At 28.5% G+C, this 18437-nt stretch overlaps 2 protein-coding genes across 3 annotated transcripts in view; one reads left to right on the top strand and one right to left on the bottom strand.

Moving 5' to 3' along the window:
* The window catches only part of LOC135955247 (uncharacterized), a 40573-nt gene extending 35290 nt beyond the window's left edge, over positions 1-5283 (bottom strand). Inside the window, exon 1 of the mRNA XM_065505580.1 lies at positions 4289-5283. Within this exon, the coding sequence (XP_065361652.1) occupies positions 4289-4599 (311 nt within the window). The 5' untranslated portion in view covers positions 4600-5283. The remainder of the gene's footprint in view (positions 1-4288) is intronic.
* A 2865-nt stretch (positions 5284-8148) lies between these two features.
* On the top strand, positions 8149-16489 carry akirin. 2 transcript variants are annotated; one of them, XM_065504224.1, is made up of 4 exons: positions 8149-8429; positions 9088-9565; positions 9624-9780; positions 14976-16489. In XM_065504224.1, exons 2-4 carry the CDS (start codon positions 9128-9130, stop codon positions 14984-14986), a joined length of 606 nt encoding a protein of 201 aa, XP_065360296.1. In that variant the 5' UTR covers positions 8149-8429; positions 9088-9127; the 3' UTR covers positions 14987-16489. The 2 variants fall into 2 exon arrangements, with proteins under 2 accessions (XP_065360296.1, XP_065360295.1); XM_065504223.1 differs by having other exon boundaries at positions 8150-8355.
* The last annotated feature ends 1948 nt before the right edge of the window (positions 16490-18437 follow it).

Below are 18437 nucleotides of genomic sequence, written 5' to 3'. Positions count from 1 at the left end.
GAAATGTCAAAAAATGTATGGAAATTCGTTTGCACAACTCCGATAAGTTTGCGCGACAATTTAGACTCGCAAACTTGAATTTATTGTGCATTTGATGAATCAGCTGCTTTTGTTTACTTTTATTTATAAGAAATAAAAATCAAATAAAATATAAAAATTTTGTGCATGTTAAAATTGTGTAACTTTGTAACAGAATGATTGTATTAAATGACATTGTGTATGAAAACATTAATCAACAGCTAGAACATAAACAAAGTCCTCCAAACTATGTATACCACCGTTTGTTCCAAAGATTTAACTATCATTCAACATTTTAAAATTAAAATTTATACAATTTGAAAAAAAATTATTAAAGCTTTTGTTGAATTTATGTATTTTTATTTGACAAATATAAATTTTCTGTATAAACTTGCACAAAATTGAAAAGGTGGGTTCATGAAACATGTCGCGCAAATTTGCCCATTTGCACAAATGGAAAACTTAAGCGTTTAAATGAGTACCCTTATTGTGAGATTGTCAAAAACAATTGAAAATTTTTGCCACAAATTTCACTCACGTTGCCTTTTAATCGGGTCTTTTCGCACATAGAATAAGTCACCACTGCCACTTGTACATCTTTTTTGCACAATGATCAAAAACACATAATTTCAATTGTTATTTTTACTTTTATTGTTAAAAATTTTCAAAATTAATTTTTTTTTATTAATATTTTCATATACAAAAAATGTAAACAAACAGAAAGAAAAACAAAAAAAGTATAAAATTTTGACAATCTCACAAGTATTTACAAAGGAGAAAAATTTGAACAGCTGATCACGTACTTGTGCAAGGCGTATTAACAAGGTGAGTGCATAAAATCAGCTGTTTCTTAATTCGCTGTGGTTTTATGTACACTATATGTCAAACTTTGTTTATGTTTGATTTTGACATTTACCGTACATTTTAACAAAAACAAATTGCCTGTTGTTTTTGCATTTGTTGCCGGGACGCACTCACCTTGTTAATACGCCTTGTACTTGTGTGAATATACTTTGATTTCAAAAATATTTCAATTTTCATTTACAGTGCCGAACTTAAGTATTGGCACAGGATGCTCATTGTACTTTAAGGTCTATTTAGAGGCAGTATTGTAGAGATTTTTAATAAAAAAATATATTTACCAGATAGACTGTTGAATTTCCTATAAAATATTACCAACTTCATTTCAACAATTTAACCACTATTTATTAATAACAAAACAACATAAAAAATACTTCATTTCAATGCTAAAAAAAACATTTGATTTAGGAAGCAACATTGCAAAATTTAGTATAAAGTGATTTTTGCTTTATAACTGCCTCGAGTAGCTTAGGCATGAATCCACCAACTTGTTTGTGATATCAGACCCAATACTTTGCCATTCTTCAACAAATTCCTTTTTCACTCGCTTATCTAGCTCTTCCCACAGATGCTCTATTGGGTTGAGATCCGGAGATTGTGGAGGATGTGGTACGGCATGCGAAATATTGTATGAAAGCCACATACGTCCAGTATAGGCCGAATTTTTGGGGTCATTGTCATTTTGAAAAGTGAAAGAAAATGGTAAAATTAACTTTTCTGCACTTTTTCTGAGGTGTATCCATATATTTCACTTTGTCCATTATTTCGTCAATGAACACCAGCTCTCCAACCTCTGCAGCGGACATACAACCCCACACAATTACCTCTCCAGCACCATGTTTTACTGTTGAAGCAATATTTTGTTTTTCCAGCTCTTTATTGGGTTTTCTCCATACCGTTTGACGGCCATCAGAGCGAAAATTATTAATTTTGCTTTCATCAGAGAGTAGCACTTGGTGCTAAAAATCATGTGGCTTACGTAAATTCCTAAACGGCATATTTTAAACGCTTCTTTTGGTTCACAGATGAAATAAATGGTTTACGTCTAGCAATACGACAACTATAGTTTGTCTTCTGGAGCATTCTTCTGGCTATTGCTGCGTGAACTTCTTTCCCAAACTCTTCTTTAATCTCTGCAGCAACCTCTGTTAAAGATATTTTTGGACATAACTTGACCTTTTTGATTATATGGCTGCATTTACGCTCACTTAAGGATCTAGCACGACCTGCATGTTTAGCACTTTCAATTGTTGATGCAGTTTTTGATTTCCGAAAAAAATTTCAAACATTTTTTTTTTTTTCGAAATATTGAAGAAATGGCTATATAAACTATTTGGGACATACTAAGAACAATAGGTAATAAGTTACATGGATGAGAAAACACCAGCTTGGCCAAAATGTAAAATGTTGACCCCCTGTAACTAAGAGAGTTGACGTGAAATGCCCCATATATTTATTGGCCAATAATGGCTTTTTATATTACTATGAATGAAATAAAAATAAACCAAATATCGGCCTATTCTGTATTCAGTTAAAATTAGGTCCAAAAGAAAGTCTTTGGAAAATGATAAAAATATTTAAAATGCACGATTTATTAGCATAAATCTGACTAACAGTTCTAAAGTTTTTAACAGTTTCACTGTTAAACCTATATAAAATCTAAACTAAATCGAATTTCAAAATTCTGAAGAACTGTAAATTTTATATGGGCTGTAATACCATGTATACCAAATATTAACGAATTCGTTTCGTCCCAATAATATTGTTACGAACTTGATGTTTCTTAATACAATAGATAATTCTAAACATGAATTATGAACATGTAATAAATAAAAATTTTACAAATTACAAAATTGCATTTTAAAATTGTAAATTTTTTATTTCTTTCATTACAGATTAGATAAAGAATGATTAAAATATCTTTAATATCGAAATGAAAATGTCTTCTTTTTATGATTAATTTACAACTAAGAAATAAATTAAGTAAATTTTAAAAAAACATACTCCTACAAGTCCAAAAAAAGTTGGTGCCAAGAGCAAAATATATATAATAATTATTTTTACTTCTTTTAATTATTAATTAAAAACAGTTAAAACTATATCAAATTTGCTTATTTTTTCTTAGTATTGTTTTTTATATAAACAGAAGTTATTTGGATTTCTCCACACATTCATAACAATAAACATTTTCGAAAAAAAAAAAAAAAAACTATAGAGATACACATAAGCATAGAGCAAATAATGTATTTTTAAAATTGTTTACATTTTACAAGCCAAAATAAACAAGAGCATTATCAATTTGTTGTGGCAATTAGTTTAGTAAATATTTAAACAAGGGATTTATTCCTATACTTCTTTAATATTTATGAATTTATGTATTTAAAAAGAACAAAGAAACCGCTTTTATTAGTTTAGCGGTACGTTTGCATTATTTAAACAACTTTTAATATTAAAAAAAATAACTTAAACATTTTGCAAATAAAACATATGTTTAACTAAGAGAACAAAGGCGTTAAGATCATTCATAAATTTAACTAAGGGCGGGTTTTTTACTTGAAGATCAATTGCCAATTAATTATAACATTAGTTAATATAAAAATAAGTATAATCTAATGTTAATCCTCTTTGATGTTTTTGGGTTGTAGTTTAATCTTCGTAGTATTTCCATAGGCAGCGTAACAAAGTGTTACATTTTGTTATCAAACCCGTGTTTAATTTCTGAAGAAGAAGAAAAGTGTAGCAGGCTGCGTGTGTTGAGAAAATAAATTGGATAAATTTATGTTTTCCTGCATAAATACTTATTCATCAGCTGTTTGTACTTTCAGATTTTTTGAAAGTATATTGGCCGCTTAAACTACACAGTAGAAAGTCGGACCTACAATGGGTCAAAATCGGGAAAAATATTTTTAAAAGCTACTTTTTTTTTAAAAAAAATTTTTTGTCATACAATTTTTTGTTCACTAATAAATTATAAAATAAATTTTGAAAAAAATTTGTTTGCCATAAAATTTTTTTGCACTAATAAAAAATTAAAGATTTTTTTTTTTGTTGGAACAAGAACATAAAATCTACAATAGTTGCCCTCACGAGACAAACAGATATCTTGTCGATACCGGAGGAAAATTATGGAAAAACGTAATTTAGAAAATGTTTATAAGCTCATATATGACTTTTGATGAGCCAACTGCAAAAATTGTGTCATTTGAACAATTTAAACTAATTTAAATATAGAACAGTAGTTGGAGCAGCCCACATTTTGTTGCAGTCATACTGGTATTCTCTTTATTTCAATTAAGGTTATAGCTTAAATATTATTTTTGTTTAATCTGTTTAAAGTATGAATTTATTCAGTCCATTTTTTCGAAAACTTTGAATGAATCCTATAGAACAAAAGAAAATCCAAACTCACCTTAAATAGTTTTTTGAATGTGTTGTTTGATTGTAATTAGATTTTTTATTGCTGACGCCACATTTACCAGCTGTATTGCGTTGTGAAGACAATGATGATGTGGATGCAGCTGTCGCAGTAGCAGCGCCACTACTTGACGATAAAATACTCGCCAATGAAGATGTACGTGACAAGGTGTTTGTTTGGCTTTGGTGTTGTGTAGACGACGAAGATGGTGTTGCTAATGCAGCAGCAGCTGCCGCCGGTAACGGTGATGGAGTTGGAGTTGTTGTCGTTGATGATGGAAAAAATAGTTTATTCAACAAGGCCATAATAATGCGTAGTAATAGAGTAGTAGTATTTGCGTGTGTACATAAACAAACAAGATATAGTACATATATTTATGACCGTTATGACTGTGTAATTGAAGTTTGCCGTTAAGAGATGTTTGTTTGTAGTTGCTGCTGTTGTTGTTGTTTTTGTAAATTTTTATGATTTCTGGTTCACTGTAATTGGTTTCTTTCTTACTTTTCTTTTCAACAACTTTCTTTAAAAATTTGTTTAAACAACGTTTTTAGTAAGACCAACATATTTTCAACCGGTTTTTGTGTTTAGCTATTTACTTTTATTTTAAACGGAATGTTGTACAAATATTTGTCCAATAGAAATAATTTTCACACAACAAAAGCACTGTTATTTTGTTTACATAAATAAGCACTTTAACCTTTATTTTTTATTATTTTCTTTCTTTTACATTCATCCATCTATTTGTATATCTATCTCGCTCGTTCTTCTTCTTTTTTAACCCATTATGAAATTTATTTCTTTAAATATTTGCAATTGATTTTTTTGTTTGTGCATGTGTGCAAGTACATACTACATGCATATCTATCTATATACGATTTTTCTTTCTTTTAATTGCAAAGCTATAAGTGCAATTTTCTTTTTGCTCTATATTGATTATTTTCTTTATTTCACTTTTATATCTTTGATATTTTTAAACTATAATAAATCTTAAAATATTGCAATATTATAGATATTTTAAATCAATTCACTTTATATATGTAAATTATATCGTAACGTTTATTTAATTATAAATATTTTTTTTGATTATAGAAAAAAAACTTTTAAATACACTTTAAACCGTAGGAAACAACTGAACTTTGTCATGTCTTTGTTAAATGAATACTTGGAGATCACTAAAATATTATTTTGCTGCATATATTCAATTTACTCAAAAAAAAAAGTATTTTCTTGTGATTTTCTGATGTAGTAGTGTTCGCTTGTTCGTTAATTTCTTTGTTTAGTTGTTTTTTGCCAAACGAAGATCGTACCAACAAACAACCTCACTTTTTGCCCCCCACTGGTTTTTGTATATACATTTATTAGTACTTTTGTGTCAGTGACGTGATAAAACAAATTATTTTTCTCACTCTCTCTCTTTTACACATATTTTCTTTAATTTTGCACCTTGTGTTTAGTTTAAGTGATGTCTATATATATTCGCCTTCGAAAAACGCTGGATATAAACATTAAATATTTTGAGAAATGTAGGAATTTTTAAATTTAATTGTAACAATTTTTTTTTTGTAAAATTGAATTTGAAGAGTGCGATGAAAGTGTGTTGAACACCAATACATATAAATCAAATGTTACTAATACATTCTTAGAGTTAGGTTTTTTATGACAACCGACTTTGGTTTTTTGACAGTGTTTCACTTCTTGTTATTCTTTGTATAAAGTTTTATTTATTTTTGGAATTCCCTTATTCGATATCGGTTATAATTTATAGACATTTATAATGCTAAGAGCATTTGTTTCGATTACGAATGCGATAATTAGCACCCAATCAAATAGTACATATACTAATATGTACATTAGGGTAGGTCGATTTTTTTCATGAAAAATCGTATAGCAGAAACGCATTCTATGGAAAATTCTAAGAAAGTTTCCTCAAGAAACCATAGGTCTAAAATCAAATCCTATCTTGCGAAATATCATTGGATAAAATACGAAATGCGCAAGATAGGGTTTGATTTTAGACCCATGGTTTCTTGAGGAAACTTTCTTAAAATTTTCTATAGAATGCGTTTCTGCTATACGATTTTCATGAAAAAAATCGAGCAAATGTACATATTAGTATAAATAGAAAAAATTGTTTTATTTATCAAAAACTAATTTTGGGTTGGGTATTTCGAAAGCAGAATTACAAAATATTACGTCTAAAATTGGAACGTTAATTTTAACAAAAATCAGTAAAATTTGGTAAATAAAGGATTAATACTTTAAAATTTAATGAGTTATTAAAATTTACTAAAACTTATAAAAAAAAAATATTTTTCAAGTTGACATCACCGATTTAAATAAATGAGAGAAAATGAGTACGAAAAAAAAAACGAACGCGCCTTCCGGTAAACTAACAAAAAATAGTGTACACAAGAAAACAAAATAATATATTTACCACAAACAAAGGCACATAGATATTAAAGTATACATCTGGATTGCATTTAGTTATTTACCTTATACATACTTATCTATATAAGTGTGTACTTCCTACTTAAATCCCTTTTCACTAACAAAAAAAATGCATCTGGCACTTCCATTTGTTTTGTTATATTTTGTTGTTGTTTACAATAATAGTATTTAAATGATGTATTTTAACTTTTTTTGTTTCTGTTTTTGGAACTGTCACGTGTTTTTTTTATAAATCATTAATTCACTCACACATCAAATATTTTTTTCTTCTTATTTCCGTCTAAAGGTTATTAAATTAAACTTTAGCACATCAAATATTAAATTAAATCCTCTGTTTTCAACACATCCATGGTGTTTCAATGATTTTTTAAAAGTTATAGGTATTATATTTTAAATTCAATTATTTTTTTAATATTCATAAAACTGAGACTCAATCCATAAAAATAAATTTGCTTCTGTTTGTAATAAACAAGAATAGATTTTTGCAATTCGTCAGAAATGCTAAAAAACACAGAGTTGTTTTAAGTGTTTTAATGTATACGAAAATACGCACAAAAGAAGAAATACAAAAATCCAATTTGAATTGATAACAAATAGAAATCGTAACCGAAAACGATTTGATATATTAGAAACAGTTATGATATTTACTCCCTGTCTATACTTGACAAATATTTATCATAACAATGACGTTTGTTGTCAAGACAAAGTTGTCTGAGCAAAAGCACTAACAATTTTGTCATAACGAAGCAATAATACTAATAAATGAAGACTATACCTGATAATTTTTTATCTTGACAACGATGTTGACGTTTATCATGATAAAAATTTATCAGGTATAGACAGGGAGTTAATCTGTAATAGCATCTTACTGACATTAGCTCTTGTTGGTTTTTGATTATGTATTTAAACTACAAAAGTTGCTCAGCCAACTTTGCCTTGATAACAAACGTCAGTAATTGTTATGATAATTATTTGTCAAGTATAGACAGGGGCTAATACACTAATGAAAGTCGTTGTTTGCATGTGACTGAAATGAAAACGTCTCCGTTAGTCAAAATATAAATATTTATCCTACTTGGTAACTCAAGCCCTTTTAAATGATGAAAACATTTGGGTTAATTAAATACTTTATTTAAGATTATACTGCTTTAGAGATCTAAATTAATAATATCCTGGTTCTGGCAAACTTATAATAGGACTTTGCAAATTAAGTACACATTTCTGAAAATCTAAGTTTTTTCTACAAAAAACTATTAACATCAACGATTTCTTCCTTGTATAACAGTTAACATTTCTGAATACAACTCTGTTTCTAACAGAAATGAGACAACTATATTATGAAAGCATACATAAAAAAGTTGAAAGAATAATGCACGATTACCAACCTTTACGCAGCCATATTGCTTTTTTAGAAGTCTAAATCCATTGTCGTTTCGTATTCACACATACAATTTTGAAAAATAAAAATATATTTAAAAGCATTTAAGTATTTTTAAAAAATACTATCTCACAAAAACCAAAAAATAACTTTCAACTACTCAATAGTAAAAAAACATTCATTGAATAATTGACTTCAAAATTAATCAACAAAAATCATTTCTTTGTGCATCAGAGTGAGTGTGGCCTTTAATAATTTGTGTGAAAAAAAATATCAAAAGTTCTGTAGAAATATTAACGTAGTTATAAAGTAAGTGTAAAATTATTACGCGTCCATTTCCAAAATTTGTGAAATTCGAATTTGAGAAAAAAAAATGTATTTGTGTTACACACGAATTAAAAATTTCGTAGTCATTTTTACTTATTTACGCCTTCCATTTTAAATTTAATCATTTTTGACAAATGGCTGTGGCTAGTTTAAGTGTTTTTATTTCTCTTTTGTGATTCCTTTCTCCACATTTTCTTTGCGTTTGTGTGCTTGTGTTTGTAGAAGAAGAAAACTCATGCATTCCTTTAAAATCGTATTAAAATCAAAACAAAACAAAAAAAATATTTTTCATTTTTAGAGTTGAAAGATGAAATGCGTATAAAAGGAATAGACAGATGTTTAAAAAAAGAGCAAGAAGATTGCATTGTTTTGTTGTAAATAGACCTACCGATTTTGTTGTTGTTAATTCATGAAATAGGCATGTTCTTAATTTCGGTAAAAAAAAGAAAAGAAAACAAAATGAAATCCATTCTCTACATCCCTACATAACACAATAATTTGGTGGTTAATCTGTTGTATGAAAGTATTCACACAAGCCACCTGCCTTTTTTGAGAATTTATTATTTAAAAAGATTTTTTAGTGAAACGTGTTAACAATTGAAAATATAATTGACTAAAGCTAATTTTCTTTTCTGCTAAGATTTTAATATCCACAAACACCATAATAACATTACACTAACATGGCTTGTGCAACTTTAAAACGCACTCTTGACTGGGAAGCTTTAAACCAACGTCCCACCAAACGTCGGCGTTGCAATCCTTTTGGACAAACTGGAGCTAATGGCTCACCATCGCGTTCAGCTGGCAATGATGGCGTAACTGGTTCATCGAATCCTCAATCACCCTCAACACGTTTTGCTAGGGAACCTCAACCCAGTCCGTTTGCCGAGGCCAATAATCTATCGAAAATGTCGCCGGACAAGATGTCACAGAATATACGCGATGAAATCAAAAGATTGCACAGACGTAAACAGTTGCCTTTCACATCGGCCGCACTTGAACGCATGCAAGACTCAGAATCCAGTGGTTCAGAAATGGGACCAGATAGTCCCAGACGTCCAGACAGCCCACCAAGTATGGTCCGTCATCCAGAAAAGGCATTATTTACTTTCAAACAGGTGAGTAATTTTTTTTTATTCTACATTGAATTTCTTTATTAAAGTCATTCTTCTGCAGGTGCAATTAATATGTGAGCGTATGCTTAAGGAACGTGAAGACGAATTGCGCGAAAAATACGATGCTGTACTGACCACAAAACTTGCTGAACAATATGATGCTTTTGTTAAATTTACTTATGATCAGATTCAAAGACGCTATGAAGCTGCCCCCAGCTGTAAGTTATACATATATTTTTAGACTTTTCCTTGCACACATTTTTAGGGACTCTACTTAGAGTAGATGTTTAAAATATTAACAATTTTATTTACAAAATTTTAAGAAACTAATATGAATTCTGTATTTGAAAGAGCCGTACATATCGCATTTACATGTTCGTTTTTATAAAACGTACGAAATACTAAAAAAGGAAAACAATTTCGGCAAAAAAGAAAATATTCATTGTTTTTAAATTTGCGGTTTTCTTCAGTCTTATCATGTAAGGCGTAGTCGTTTTACGACAACGACAGTTTCGTACTAGATTTATTTATTTCTGTTTTATAGTAATACAAAGCCAAAGTATCATATATTTTGAGTAAATATCAATAAAATAACAATATAAAAATATTTATATATCATAATCATTTATAAATGAATTTAATTGAATAATTTCTTTAATCTAGTACGAAACTGTCGTTGTCGTAAAACTACTACGCCTTTCATGATAAGGCTGCTTATAAAATTGTTGTTACCAGAAATATACAGTATTAATACATTAACTAAACGAAAACTGTTATTGCATTATTCACCACAGCAATTGTTTGGTTACAAAATAATGTGATTCACAAAAGCAGCTAATCAATATGATTGTTATGAATATACGAAGAGCTTTTTGAGTAAATATACAATTTCCTATATATGAGTATGTTTGAATTAAAAGCATCATTTTCAATATTTTTTATTATTTCGGAGTTCATTGTATCAAAATAAGACGAAATTTTGTTCTTGAACCATGCGCGATAACGTATTTAAAACACATTAATGCACTGAGTTTGTACTATGCATTCAACTTATCATCGAGCTTTTGTATATCATTTGAATACTTTGCATACAATATCAAAACACAGTAATCATTTTTGAGTTGTGTTGTATATTTAAAAAATTATTGAGAAAAATGACAACCAATTGTGAAAGGGCAACACAGCAAGCAATTTAATTAGCACATGTTGATGATTGAAAAAACAACAAGTGCAGTGATTTCATTTCATTTATTATCACAATCATATAGAAAAAAATCGAATCAACTCATGTTCATCTCTGATTCGCAATACAAACCCAACACGTCTTATAGGTTATTAAAAAGTTTCTAAGCAACCCATTAGCTAAACTTAAAACTGTCATCTGTTCAAAATGAAGTAAGTGTTGTAATTAGGGTTCCTAATCGGAAAAAAATTCCCGGGAAAATTTCGGAAATTTTATTAAAGTTACAGTATTATTTCCGTTCAATCCAATCGAATAATTCAATTATATGCATAGGTTTTTCCGATACTAGCAACAGAAAATCAGTTGACACCGAAGAATAGCTATTTGAATTACCATTTTAAGCGATTATTTGAATAATTTTACTTGTTTTTGGCTTTGGATTATATCCATTATGATCTTTATTTCTTCGACACTCTGTTAAAATTCGCGTAAAAAGAATCGAAGAAGTTAAGAGTGTACATATGGATAATTTTAGTTCATAGTTCAATATTGAACTAAGTGACCAAACGATTTGAACTAGTTCATTTAGTTCAAATAAGGGAATCGTCCAATTGAAATAGTTCGTTCATAAACTACCCAAGTCTAGTTTAAATCTTAGCTTTGGTTTTCTCGCTTACAATTGATCGTTTATTTCTAGAGTGTGACCGAAAGTTTTTTTAAAGCCAAAACCGTGCCGAATCTAGTATTTCTCATATTAAGGTTCCCTGCTGCTACCCACTTTACATTGTGGACTCTGCTTATTCTTTTAATTATATTCAATACTAGCTTCTCCTTTATAATAGATTCGGTATATACCGCCCCGCCCGGCTTCGCCCTGTGGCATTTACTAATGTTAGTTCAAGTTTCTCCAACCCACCTGCCTGTTCTTATTTATTTGAAAATAAAATAAATAAATTTGTACTGCAGTTTTATTACAGTTGACTGGACTGAAAAAAAATTTTTCCGAGTTTACCCGGAATGTTTGATTTTTTCTTTACAAACCATCTCCTGAAAATTTCGAATCGAATAAAAAAATCAGCCAAATCGCTCCAGCCGTTCTCACGTTATGCCATTACATACAAGGACCGTTTCATTTTTATACCCTTCACCTTCGTGAGAAGGGTATATATAAGTTTGTCATTCCGTTTGTAATTTCCACAATATAATTTTGAGACCCTATAAAGTATATATATTCTGGATCCTTATAGATAGCGGAGTCGATTAAGCCATGTCCGTCTGTCTGTCTGTCTGTCCGTCTGTCTGTTGAAATCAATTTTCTGAAGGACCCAGATATCTCCGGGATCCAAATCTTCAACAATTCTGTCAGACATGCTTTCGAGAATTTTGCTATTAAAAATCAGCAAAATCCGTCCGTAAATAACGGAGATATGAGCAAAAATCCGAGACAACCTCTGAAAATGTCATCAAAAAAACACAATTTATTACAATCTTTGCCAATAAAACAACAAAACTTATGTTTGGATGTGTATTGGTTTCATTGTTTTGTTTCTTTTGGCGGTGTTATTGTTTTTTATACAACTAAACGTATGTTTGGTTGTGTGTTGGTTTTATTGTTTTGCGTGTGTTGGTTTTGTTTTGACAAAAAAGCAACAAAACGTATGTTTGGATGTGTGTTGGTTTCATTGCCTTGCTTATTTTGTTTTTTCTTTTGGTGTTTTGTTTCGATTGGCGTTGTTGTTGTTTTTTATACAACAAAACGTATGTTTGGATGTGTGTTGGTTTTACTGCTTTGTTTTTTGGTGTTTTGTTTCGTTTGTAACTTCTATAATTTTTAAAAGTGTTCTTGATAAATTTAGGATGTTGTACGCTGAAAGTGGGCAATGTACATACATACACATCTGCTCAAAATAATAGATACACCTAATTGGAAAAAATTTAAATGGCGGTAACATTGAAAATTTCCTCGCAAGCGTTAAGAATACATCATATTATTAAAATTTCTATCTGGCAATGTCATGTCAGTCAAAAATCTGGCAACTATTTGCTTTCATGTTGATTTTTAAAAACGAATTTATTTGAATTACAAAAAATTATTTGCTCATAAAAATAGATACACATCAGTAATTTGTAATTTGTTTATATACAATTTTTTTTTTGTGCAATTTTTTGTTCCTATTTACGTGAAACAGTAAGTATAATTTAAATTTTAGCAACAATTTTATAAAAAATAGGAATCTTTTGAAGAAAATGGGACGAAATCATCATTGTACCGAAGATGAGAAAAAAATTGTTCAAACGATGAGAAATCAAGGAAAATCATTACGGGAAATAGCAAAGAGCATAGGAAGATCTTTACATTTTGTCCAAAATGCTTTATCTAAAAAACAAAAAAGAGAAACTCGCGGTAGACCAAAGAAAACCAGTCCAGAAACAGATAGGCGGATCGTCCTTATGGTTAAAAAAGACCCTTTCATATCATCGAAAGCTATTTCTGCGGAGCTATGTAACGAAATCAGTCCACAAACAGTTCGTCGTCGTCTTTTACAAGCTAAATTGCCGGGAAGAATTGCCAGAAAAGTGCCACTAATGCGCCAAAAAAATATCAAGACAAGATTAGAATTTGCTAAAGAGCACTTACAATGGTCCGGGTGTGAAGGCGAAAAAAATGGAGAAATATTTTATGGAGCGACGAAACAAAAATAAATTTGTTTGGAAACGACTGCCAAAGAAATGTACGCCGACCAAAAGGAAAAGAATTCCACGTTATATTTACAAAAAAGACGGTAAAACATGGCGGGGGAAACATAATGGTTTGGGGTTGCTTTTCATGGAATGGTGTTGGTCCGATATTCCGAATAGAAGATACCATGAATGCTAGTGGGTATAGAGACATATTGGAAAACGTAATGCTTCCATATGCATCGGAAAATATGCCATTAATATGGACATTCCAGCAGGACAACGACCCAAAACATAGTTCAAGATTAGTTAATAACTGGTTCTTGGAGAATATCGTACCTGTTTTAAGCTGGCCCAGCCAATCCCCTGATTTAAACCCAATAGAAAACTTGTGGAGTGAATTAAAGATAAGGCTTTCGAAGGAAGTTTTCAAAAATAAAGACGATTTATGGGAGAAAACGCAAAAAATATGGTACGAGATTCCATTGGAGAAGTGTCAGAACTTGATATCCAGTATGCCCAGAAGAGTGGAGAAAGTTTTACAAAACAAAGGTGGATATACTGGATACTAGCTTTACTTTAATAATAAACTAATTTTTTTAAGATAAAATTTATTAGCTTTTGTTTAATAAGAATTTTTAAAAATGTATCTATTATTATGAGCACCAAATTTTTCGAAATTTAAGAAATTTAATTTACTTTATAATATTTATTATTAATTATGAAATATTTTGTTTTTGTTTTTTACTCTCCTTTTAACTATAAATAAAAATCGACTGAATTTTTTTTATAATTTTACAATATACCATTATTTTTTTTCGTTTTTAAAAAATAAATTTTGGTGTATCTATTATTTTGAGCAGATGTGTATATACTAATTATAAAAAATAATAATGCATCCACAACAAAGGTGAAGGGTATATAAGATTCGGCATAGCCGAATATAGCAATCTTACTTGTTATATATCGTTTCCTTAATATAGAAACGCCCTAACTCGTTTTTTCCCAAAATTTAGTTTTTTGCATCTTCGATAGTAATCCCGTAATACACCATTAATAAAATAAAATTAAATGTCACAACATTAAATTGGTTGAAGACCTTCATAAAAGTCTGTGTTAAAAAAAAATTGCAACTACAGAACTTTAAGTTTTATTAATTTGTTTCCTTCTCCTCTAAAGTAATGAAAATGTTAGTTAGGGCCTTTCTATATTAAGATACCGATATGTAGATTTTTACCGAATAGCAAATATTGCTAATATAAATGATATCCATATCAAAATTTAATAGTAGTTTTTAAAAAAAAAATTTTTTCGGCAAACAAATTTTTTTTCACACTTAATTTTTTGTTCGTCAAAAATTTTTTCAGCTATTTTTTTTTCATAAAATTTTTTTTCAATCTATATCTTAAAGTGTACTTTGGTGAAGGATATATAAGATTCGTTACAGCCGAATATAGCACTCTTAATTGTTTAATTTATTTTCATCACAAAAGCTAATACATACATATATAATTACAAAAATTTTTCTATTTTTAAATATTTTTCTTTCAGATCTATCGTAATTCGGACCTCAGGCATACAATAAGTTCGTAGACGCTAAGGATTTTTTAGTTTTCCAGTCTTCACTTTATCGCCCATTTATCTACGTTCATTTGTCATGCTGTTTAATAAATTGTTTTTTATAATTTACAATTATATTTAAATATTTTTGAAACTGGGTTTTTCGTTGCAAACAAAAAAAAAACACTCAACTCAACATTTTGCTAAAAAGAAAACCAACCAATCAATAATTTAACAATATAAATTAATTTTGTAATCAATTTAAAATGACACCTCATTATACCGGCAGGTAAATAGTAAAAAAAAACACACATATTTGCATACCAATAATTATTTTTTAATATACCTATTAAAATAATAAAAATAAAAAAGAAACAACAAAAATACTATACTGCTACAATTTGAATGATTTATTATTATAAAAATAAAAACTATATATAAATAACATTACAAAAATGATAATGAAACTACAAAACTAATAATTTATATATAAAATAAAAAAATAGTGTATAATTTTAGTAATAAAAACAACTACAACAATTATATAATAAATATGTGGATAATGAAAACAAAATGCATACTATTTATATATACACATTACATACATATATAAAAAATAAAAAAACATACAAAACAAAATAACAGTAATTCTAAAATATATTGACAAATACAAAAAACCAACCACATGAAGTGCTGCTCTACTGTTAAAATCTGAGATACATTCAAAGCAAATACATAATAGAATGAAAAAAAAAAATTTCATTTTTTAACAGTAGTACTCTTATTCTCAATTTATATACAAATAAACAAAGCAAAAAATAAATAAATAAATAAACATACATAAATAAACCTCAAGCCTCCACACACAAAGTGAAATAATACAATTGAAATTAATATAAACAAAAAAGAATACAATACAAACCTAGTTTTATAGTTTAACTTATAAATAAAAAAATTAAAAAAAAATAAGAAAATATTGGTTAATTCTTAATTAAAATGAATTAAACTAAATATAGTATATAAACAGTTTAAATTGATTCTTCTTTCATCTTATTTTTAGTTAACATAATTTTTCTTTATATTAAAAAATTAAAATGTTTTAAAATTAGTTTCATATCTCTTTTTTTTGCTAACTATACATTTTAAGTAGTTTCAAAAATGTTTAATTTTATGTCTTAAAAAACAAAACAAACATTATTATTATTCATTTCAAAAAAAAAATGGAAAATTGCACTCTGATTTTTTTTGCATTTTAAAAAACAAACACAAGAAATTTTGGAATTTTGTTCATGTTTTTGTTGTGTAGAAGTGTAAAAAATCAGAGTGTAATTTTGCTTTTTTTGAAATAATAACATTATAAAAAAGTAAACTTTATTTTTTTCTACTTTATAATACTTTATGATTAGAGAAATGCCATTTTTATAACTAAATAAACAAAAAAAACATGAACATTTGAAATAAATAAAAACCATACAATTAAAAGTGGATATTTTTAAAAGTCTAAATTTTTATTGTGTTTTTGTGTCTTCTAAAACAAGTTTTAGACTTAACGGGGAGAAGTTGTAAATACAACAAGAGTTCTTTAGTTTCATAGAAGACAAAAGCTTTTAAAATAAATAAAAACAGTATAATTAGAGTCCGATCGAATATTCTAAACTCCTACAAAGGAAAACGGTGTGTTTAAAAGGTTTCAGTATGGATCACAGATTATCATCCTTTTTCATTTGGAGCATATAATAATATCGATTTGGAGCACTATTAAAGGAACTAGAGTCTATTTTAGGTATCCATACAAAAAAATCGATTTTTCTTAGGAAATAAAAGTGACCACAGATTATCATCCTTTTTTGATTTGGTGCACTATTAGAATAAATAGAGCATATATTAGGTTTCCATATCGTCCGGGATGTCGCACAACAAATTAATAAAAATCGTAAACTAGTAATCAAGGCAAGGCGAATTAAAATATTACCATGTTATTTACAATAACAAATGTAAACATAAACATACAGTGTCACTCAAAATCGTCCAACATACTTTTTTTAAAATCTTATGAAATTATACAGGCAATAATAGGTGATTATATGAAAAATTAAAAGTCATTTTATTAATTGGAACAAAAAAATTGTATTTCAACAAAAAAGTTAAGAAAACCTCAATTAAAAAATATCACAAAATTCATATTTCACTTAAATTCGTACACTTATATTAAATTATAATTAAAACTTTAAAAATTAAAAAAAATTTTAATATTAAATAATCCTAATACTTTGTAGGGTATCCATTGCTATTTTTGTAGAGCCTGTACGATTTTAAATGAAGCGTTGATATTCTGGGCACTGACAGTGTTACCCAATTTTTTTATTTGTTGATAAGTGTAATTAAAATTATACCATATTTTCTGATAGGTAATAGCTCTCACAATATAAAAATAGCATTTTAAAATATTTCCAAATCATCAACTTTTTAAAAGTAATGAATACAATTTTACTACGATGGTGTACGATTTTAAGTGACATTCACTGTAGTTTGACACAGGGCACACTTACAGTGGGGAGCACTTATTATTTAATAAAAAATAAAACTAATAAAGCAAATCCAAAAATTTGTTCTGTCATTTATTTCATGTTTAATATGTAACAAAATGAATTACAATTCAAAACAAAAAACATCCAGTTCTAAATAAAAAAACAGACAAAACTAAAATAAGTCGCATGTACCAATTTTGCACCCCACAATAACTTTGCATTTTTTAGAATTTTTTTCAAAATCCGTTATTACGTAATAAATTTTTACACGCGTTGACATATTTTCTACTAATTTTTCATTAACTTTATTTAGAATACTATCCCTCCATGTGCCCTGCATGTACTCATGTGTGCTCCCAACTGTAGATAGGTGACAGCATCACTACAACAAATACAACAATACAAAAACAACATGTGTTTGTTTTTGTTAAAAGGTAGGTGAACTTTCAAAGTTGCCTGTTGTTGTTTTTGCTTTTGGGTTTGTTGTATTCTTCTCCACAACAACTACAAGTGAATTGACAGTTCAAACCAGGGCACACTTAGAAAGGTGACTGTATCACTACAACAATACAAAAACAACAGGTACTTTGTTTTTGTTAAAAAGTAGGTGAACTGTCAAAGTTGCCTGTTGTTGTTTTTGCTTTTGGGTTTGTTGTATTTTTCGCCACAACAACCACAAGTGAATTGACAGTTCAGACTGAATAAAAAAAATAGTCAGCTGTTCTACTGAGTCTACTTTATTAATTTTCTTTGATTTCGCCCCTATTGTCACCTTATGTAAATTCGCCTTAGTGTATTATGGGTAATCAAGGCGTATTGAAATAAATACAGGCGAATTCACTTATTTTTTATATATAGAGTTTGACATACGGGCGTACGGGCGAATATTTTTTATATATGTAGTTTGACATTTGTGCGAGCTATT

Source organism: Calliphora vicina, chromosome 3 (assembly GCF_958450345.1).
Source record: "Calliphora vicina chromosome 3, idCalVici1.1, whole genome shotgun sequence".
Lineage (NCBI taxonomy): Eukaryota > Metazoa > Arthropoda > Insecta > Diptera > Calliphoridae > Calliphora > Calliphora vicina.
This window is presented reverse-complemented; position numbering and strand designations above follow the sequence as displayed.